The sequence below is a fragment of the Aulonocara sp. 'chitande type north' Nkhata Bay genome, linkage group LG3, assembly GCF_057382095.1.
Source record: "Aulonocara sp. 'chitande type north' Nkhata Bay isolate Kocher_YH1m ecotype deep benthic linkage group LG3, A_spYH_male_GT1.1, whole genome shotgun sequence".
Classification (NCBI taxonomy): Eukaryota; Metazoa; Chordata; class Actinopteri; order Cichliformes; family Cichlidae; genus Aulonocara; species Aulonocara sp. 'chitande type north' Nkhata Bay.
Genome location: NC_141346.1, coordinates 59,077,025 through 59,084,899, shown reverse-complemented (window position 1 = coordinate 59,084,899; position 7,875 = coordinate 59,077,025). Strand labels below are relative to the sequence as shown.

Genomic DNA, 7,875 nt, shown 5'->3' with positions numbered 1-7,875 from the left:
ATCACTGGTCATACTGGGAACAGCCATAGAAAATGTTTGTAAAGAAGAAATCTTAAACATGAGCAGATTCTCAGGCGATTTCTGTTTCCTAACCATTGTTTCAGTGCACACGTCCCATCACTACATGTGTGTTAAAGATTTCTTTGGGATCAAAATCATCCACTGACAGTTATCAGTACAAACAGGATGCAAATATCAAAAGTTCAGACTTCAGAGTTACTAAAACAGAGATCTGAGGAAAACTGGTTCTTCACACGACGTTTCATGTGTGAACAGTAGAGGTGGTTTCATTTTCACATGTAGGTGTTGCAGTGAGGATTGCAGGGAGACATTTGCTGAATAGCTGCAGCTCTGCTCCTGTAGACTGCCTCTGAATGTGTGTGTGGTGATAAAGTCACTTTGATTAAATGTCACCTGTCAGGGAAAACTTTGTGTTGACTGAAGAAAGTTCACTTCTCTTTCATTGCAGCTCCACTCTTATTTTTGATGCACTCATTTGTTTCATAAATGATTTCAATGATTTTGCCACAGCTCTGCATTGTCAGGTCGGAGCATGTGTGCTTTTGATGAAATGCTGATATGATGACGCTTGATTGGGGAAAGATTTCCACAGGTGGTGTTGTTGGTCTCCTTCTTCCAGTTTTCTTGTTGCTGCCTCTCTCCTCGCCTCAGTTGCTGCAGCTGTATCATGTATGTTGTTATGTTACATACAAAGAGGAATTTGTGACATTAAAGAGTAAAGATTCTTCTAATTGTTTTCATCTCATCTCCTACTGCTTTAGTCTGCGTGGACAATATATGAGTAAATCATTACCAAGCCAGATTATATTTGGAATATTTCAAACAGAGGACATTACAGTGAAATCTGCTTTCAATGTGACATTTACTTTGATCCTTTAAGACACAGTTTATACATCAGACAAGCTGTTTGCAGAGCGATTAAATGTTTGATATTGTTGTTAAAGTTGTACAGATGAGCGTTAATCACCAACAGCTTCATTCATGTGGATGAACTGGACGGTTCCAGGGAAACTATCAGGATCACACGCCTCCAGTGGTCACTGTGAGTAACTACAACTCTGCACATACAATAATTAAGATGAAGAAATGTTTTTATTGTAGAAAGATGAACCAAATGTAGTTTGACTCTCTGACAAACGATGGCAAGATAAAAGTAGTTTGTTAAAAAAGACACAAAAATGGTAACAATGCAAACAAATACAAACAACAGCATATCCTGATATGAGGCTCACAGATCAGGATCAGTACAATACGTAGCAACCGACATTGATGTTGCCATGGTGACCGCTGCTATATATAGTGTTTCTGTTACCTCACTTGTCTTAAACATCAACGCTGGCTGTTTTTCATTTTACTAATGAGTCCACTCTCTTCCCTCACTTTCGTCTCTTCCTCGTGTTTGAGCTCCTCTCAGAGAGGATTTAAGAAAGAGCTTTGATGATGGCTGTAGCTCAGGAGACAGAGCAAGGCATCTAATGATCAGAAGGTTGGTGGTTCAATCCCTGACTGCTCCAGCTGGCACACAAAGTATCCTTGAGCAAGACACTAACCCTCTCCGATGCATCCATCAGAGTATGAACGTGTTAAACAAGAATCAGTCCATTCACCATGGAAATATCAAAGTAGAAAGTGATGGCAGTTATGATTGGCTGCACAGCTGGATCACATGACCAGGTGAGTGGTACAAATAACAGGAAGCTTCTCTTGTGGCTTTAATAATCATTTGAATTGATAACTTGTGATTTACAGACTGTTCTTTATCTTTTCATTGTCGTCTGAAACACAGAAAAATATCAATGTTGGAAAATATGACATTTATATCTAGTTTCTACAGGATGGTTTAATTCTCCAAAGGCCACCACAGACATGACAAAGTTATTTCATCATTATAATGCACAAAAACAAAAAGCAGGATGAGCCCTGCTGCTCACCAAACTTGTGTTGAATAATAATTTGTGAATCATTTAGTTTAAAACATCAACTGACTGAATCCATGAATCTCATCATGTGTTTCTGAGTGAAAGACACAGACATGTACAGACTGAACTGTTTCTCTAACAGGTAAGACTAACTACACAGAGTCAATTCATACCTAAGTGTGCCAAAAAAGTCTGAAATACCCTTCATGAAACCAGTCGATGGATCCCAGAACCCAAATCCAGGATAAAGAGGTTCAGTGAATGTGGTGTGGAAGGTGTGGAGGTGGATCAGAGAGTCAGAGGAGACTCTGTAGAAGGACAGAGTGCCAGCAGGACAGTCCACACACACTGCTACTCTGTTAGAGACAGAGGAGGAGGAGGAGGAGGAGATGGGTGTTTCTCTGTTATTGTGCCACACAGAGGAATAATGATCAGAGCAGCAAAGACTCCAGGACTGATCATTTCCACCAAACACACACTCATCACTCCTTCCTTTCCTTTTGATTCCTCTGTAACTCACTGATATCCAAGCCCTCCTCGTCCACTCGACCTCCCAGTAACAGCGACCAGTCAGACCATCTCTACACAGCAGCTGTTCACAAACATCAAATCTGTCTGGATGATCAGGATGTGACTGAAGCTCCTCCACATGTGTCACCTTCCTGTTGTTGTCAGACAGTTGGAGCTTTGTGTTCACTGTGTTTGTGTCGATTGTGAGTTGACAGGAATCTAAGTTCAAAATACTTATTAAATATATACATCATTGATTTAATGCCAAATAATTTCATTTCCAACATTTACAATAAATTAATTAAAAATTTAATGATTTTTAAATAAATGTAATTAATCAATTAATAACACATTTAATTAATTATTTAAGAATCTATTTATTTAATTCATTTGGGCCCTTCTAGCCCTGCAGCTGTGCATGTGCTCACATATCCACTGGTATGTGTCCTACAGGTATTCTCACAGCAGTGCTGCTGAACATTAAATGACCAGCAGATGTCAGTTCTTCATAATAAGCAGTTAAACTTTGTGTGATCTGCCTTTGGGTGAAGCAACAAAGCCGGAAAAATTGGACACATTCACAGAGCTTTACCACACCATCACTAGACAACAATGGAATTATTTTAACTAAAAACAAATAATCAGAAAGTCTTCTGCCTGGTCTCGTACCTCTGTGTTTCTGTAACATGAATAATGAGCTGAAATTCTCCTCACGACATCACCGATCAGCTCGAAGGGCCCTCGAGTTTACCTGCATGCATCCTGTTCACCTGTCAGCTGTTTAACACCTGCTGCTTATTCAGCAAACACGCCCACATTACCTGGTGACAGTCACAGTTTAATGCGGGCCGCTGTTTGTCAATATAAAATAGTTTAGTTCCAATATTGTGCACATAATTTGCAAATGCACCATATTTTACAGACCATGAGGCTCACTGGATTATAAGGCGCATTAAGCGAAACAAAAATGTCGCATGAGTCAAACTTTACTCAGCTCATTCTTCTTGCTTCCTCCACTTCCGTACCATTGATTCATTCATGTTTAATTCTCTCACAGCTGCTTTATTCCCATGTTGGGAAGGGCGATGGACACTAAGATAACTACAGAATACTTTATAAGTGAACCTGATGCTTTAATCAGGATTTGGGCTATTTGCATTTAAATTAAATCAGTAATATAGTTCTGCCACTTATCTGCTCTAATGACTGGAAATCTGATATCCAGTCACCAGCACAGCTCACTCACTTACAGTCACTGACTTCACTGTTTTTGCTCCTGAGCAAATCAGTTTGTTTTAGATTAAAGTTGTTTCATAACTGCATCATTTTACTGAAGTTTAATGTGTCAGCGGAGCACATGTGGAACTGAACCATTCGCTTGTCTTAATTATCTGATGTTTATATGTGTTACACTTTTTTAATCTTTAATTTTAAATTGAAACTAACATTTAAAAACATTTGGTACAAAGTGGAAAGAGGAAGAGTATTTCCAGCAGGAGCAGAAACGTCTGACTCAGCATGACGATGCTGTTGGTGGATACTGAAGAGCTCAGCCTGTCAAGACAGGATTAGGTTATCGTTTTTAAACATGTTTATTCAATTATATTCTGAGGCCAGTTATCTGGTATAATCTTTGGAAGTCTATTAAAATAAAAATGAAATCAGATGTGTGGTCTTTTGGTTGTTTTTGTTTTGTTCAATAAGCAGATGTTGGTGTTTCAGCAATGCAGTAACTTAAGTTTAAAAGGCTTGTTAGAACCTATGAAACACATCATACAGACTTGTGGACATTAGAAGACGACTAATAATCATCATGAATAAGACTAAAGGCAGGAAGGTGTCCTTTATAACTAATAATATTAATAACTAATAATATTAATATCATAGTCTGTCTGCAGCTGAGACAATACAAACTCAAACTGTGGGGAGAAGATTATATCACTTCAGTTTAAATTGACCTTAAGCGCCACATTTTCACAGACTTCTTTATTTACAGCATTTTTTTACGTGCTGTATAGATTATACAGTTAGGTCCATAAATATCTGGACAGAGAGAACTTAGTTTCTGATTTTGGTTCTGTACATACACTAAAATCTATTTTAAATGCAACAACTCAGATGTGTTTGAAGTGCAGACTTTCAGCTTTAATTCAGGGGGTTGAACAAAGAGATGCAGAAGAATGTGAGGAACTAAAGCATGTTTAACACAATCCCTTCATTTCAGGGGAAATGTAGAGGAAAAATTAGAAAAATTAAATAACTTAATTAAATTAATTAAATCATAAGATTGTCAGCTGATAACCAGCTTCATGCGACCGCTTATCCTGGTCCCAGTGTTAGGGTCAGTGAATCCAGTTAACAGAAAGATATCCTGGATATACTTGACTGACTTTTTAGACTCAAGATTAATAATCATTATAAAAATTATAGTCTAACATCCAGAAATCTGCACGATGTGTTTCATTATGTCTAACAAGCCTTGTACAGTTAAAGCTAACAGTTACTACATGCATCAGTACATTTCTATATTTTTATATCTATAAAAAGAAATCTGACACTTGCGAGACTTTATCAAAGCTGTGAGCGTCACAGCAGATGCCTTTGTGTCAAAGTAGCTGAGGATCAAACAGAAAAACATGAAGGTTTTCCTGGCCTGGGATGTTATACAAATATTCTGCAGTACATCAAAAACAAAAGAAAACCATTAATGAACATATGAACATTACCTGATGCTGCTGATGTGAAGCAGAGCAAAGTTACAGAGGTTTGATTACAGACACAGCTGAGCGTTTTGCAATTTTGCATCATTTTAAAAAGTTTAAATTTGTTCAGTATTGAACGGCAGAAACGAGGCTTTGTTTTCAGAAGTAAGCAAAAGAAAAAAAAACAGCGGCCGACAGGCTGTAAGAACGGTAGACTTGTGCGTAACAAGCAAGCGAATAATGCAGAAAACAGGAAACTGTTCTTGAAGTACAGAGAGAGAGAGAGAGAGAGAGAGCTGTGCATGAAGTGTGATTTTATCCTGGTGGCAGCAAAACAATCAGAGGGAATTCATGACGATGTTTATGTGAAGCGTAGTTTGGATCTTCTTTTGCTGCTGGTTTACTCAATATTGTTTGGAGAGACATCAAACCTGCAGCTTCAGAATCAGCTCAAAAAGGGCGTAAACACAAAGCGCGGAGCCGCCGAAACATCAGAATCAGCGAGCTGTCGGCTTTCAGCTCGTGTCCCTGCAGTCAGGTGAGAAAGTCACATCTCACTGATTCTGATGCGTCGGCGGCTCCGCGCTTTGTGTTTACGTCTTTGTGCAGAATCCGTGTTCCTGCTCTCATTTACTGTTTTAGCTGTTTGGTGGTTGTTGAAACTTTGGGAGGTTTAACCTGAGATTCTGGCGTTTTGGCCAAAATAAATTTATATTAAAAATTGATTCAGGATTTTAATGAATCGATATCACGTTATCCAAGCGAGAATCGATTTTAATCGATAAATCGATAATCAAAACCACCCCTGATGCATATACACGGGTCACACTGCTTATTGAAACCCCCCAAAGATCAGATCTTAATCAGACAGGTTTTTGTTTTCAAAGTTTAGACTTTGCTTCTATTGGACTTTTTATCAGTAACACGTGCTTACTTTTTGCAGGAACAGTTGAAACTAACATAAACAAATAACTCCAGAGCTGATAGTCAGCAGGGGGTTTACAAGTTGTGTGCCGCGTTGTCGGCGGTATGAGCTCGACCACTTGCAAGGTGAGCTGGCAGACATCACTGAACTCATCAGAGATGATTAGGTTCATTTTGACAAAGTGAGCAGATATTTAACCTCCTAGGACCTGGCGTCCACATATGTGGACATCACATTTTGGGTTGTTTAGACCAAAATACTACATTTTGCTCTACAAGGGCCTGATATCCACTTACAAGGATGTTACACTGCCACTGTGCTATCAAAATTTTAGACAAATATCCTCATATGTGGCTCTCATTTTTCTCAGAAACAAAAAATGTGGTAATTCTTTGTTTTTACATTCATCAGGTCCCAATCAGCCCAAATATCAAAGAGAAATTAAAAATGAATGCCACGGAGGAGTTTGGGTCTTAGGAGGTTAAAGATTGTGCCACTACATTCTTGTCTAGAAGATATTAAAGTGTATTTGGTGACACACAAAAAAGGGTAAAGTTTAAGTATAGTTTGGGTCCACACATGTCCAAACCCTGGTGTGTAGGCCTACTTAGTTTTGAGGAATTGTCATGGGACCGGGGTCTGGGTGACCCAGGGCCTGTAAGAAGTTATGGACATGTGTGTTTTTGGTGCTGCTGTCTCCTGTTTCCATGTTTGTGTATCTAGGTGTGTGTGTGGGTGTGTCAGCCAGGAGCCTGGCCACACCTGCGGAGGAGAATTACTCACACCTGCAGCTGATCAAGCCTCGTCAGAGGAGCTACTTAGGAGTGTGGTGGAGCTCTCTCCGATGCTGGATCATTGCGTAACTTCACGTTAGTCTCTTGGCGAGTTAGTTAAGGTTAGTCTGCTGCATTGTGGCGTTGCTGACGGCTGCCTCTTTGTTGTTCCCCAGGAGGAGTGTGGAGACGAGAGGGCAGCGAGCACGGGGTGCTCAGACACTGAGGAGTGGAGACAAAGAACACTAACACTGGCAAGAGGACATGTCAGAGTCGGGAACGCACTGGGGATTTATTGTTGTTTGGATTATTTTGCATCACTGTAAATAAACGCACTGACCTCATCAAAGAGTCCAGCATTTGGGTCGTCCTTCCCCTCATCATAGTCTGCCACGCAGGCCGTGACAGAAAAGCCCACTAAAAGAACGCCCACCAGACCAAAGCAATGGTTTTGACTTGATCAGCATTAACCCCGCCCCCTGACTTTGATGGGTGAAGCTGACAAATAAAATGTATTTATGAACAGTGATGCAGGGCCAGGAGTAGCAACGTGAATTAAATAAATACATCATTAAATAATTAAATGTGTCAGTAAAATAATTAAAATAGAAAACAAACCAATAATTGATTAAATATGTAATTAACTAATTTGAATTGTATATAAACAAATAATGAAACATTTTAAATGAAATTAATGGATAATTCATTATTAATATATTTCTTTAATTGACTATGTACATTTTTAAATTAATTACTGAAATAATTAATTCATTAGTGATGTATTAATTTAATACAACCATAAAATACCATAAAATTGCTAATTTACTCAAAATCTATTTAAAACATCAATATTAAAGGTTAAATTATGATAATGAATACATGCAACTATAACTGATGACATAAAAATGAGGATTTCTTAAGCTTCATGTTACTTCTCTTCATGTTACTCTCAAATGTTTTCCCTAATAACAAGAACATAATTACACTTTAGCCACAAGAGGGCAGCAGCATTAATATAAGTCACA

The 7,875-nt window shown here is 38.6% G+C and overlaps 1 protein-coding gene across 1 annotated transcript; it reads right to left on the bottom strand.

Moving 5' to 3' along the window:
• Nucleotides 1-468: 468 nt before the first annotated feature.
• LOC147336333 (stonustoxin subunit beta-like) lies at nt 469-2,691 on the bottom strand (the record flags this gene model as incomplete). The annotated part of the gene is made up of 1 exon (XM_086285349.1): nt 469-2,691. A coding segment is annotated over one exon (603 nt), but the record flags the coding sequence as incomplete, so codon positions are not given.
• Between the last annotated feature and the right edge of the window lie 5,184 nt (nt 2,692-7,875).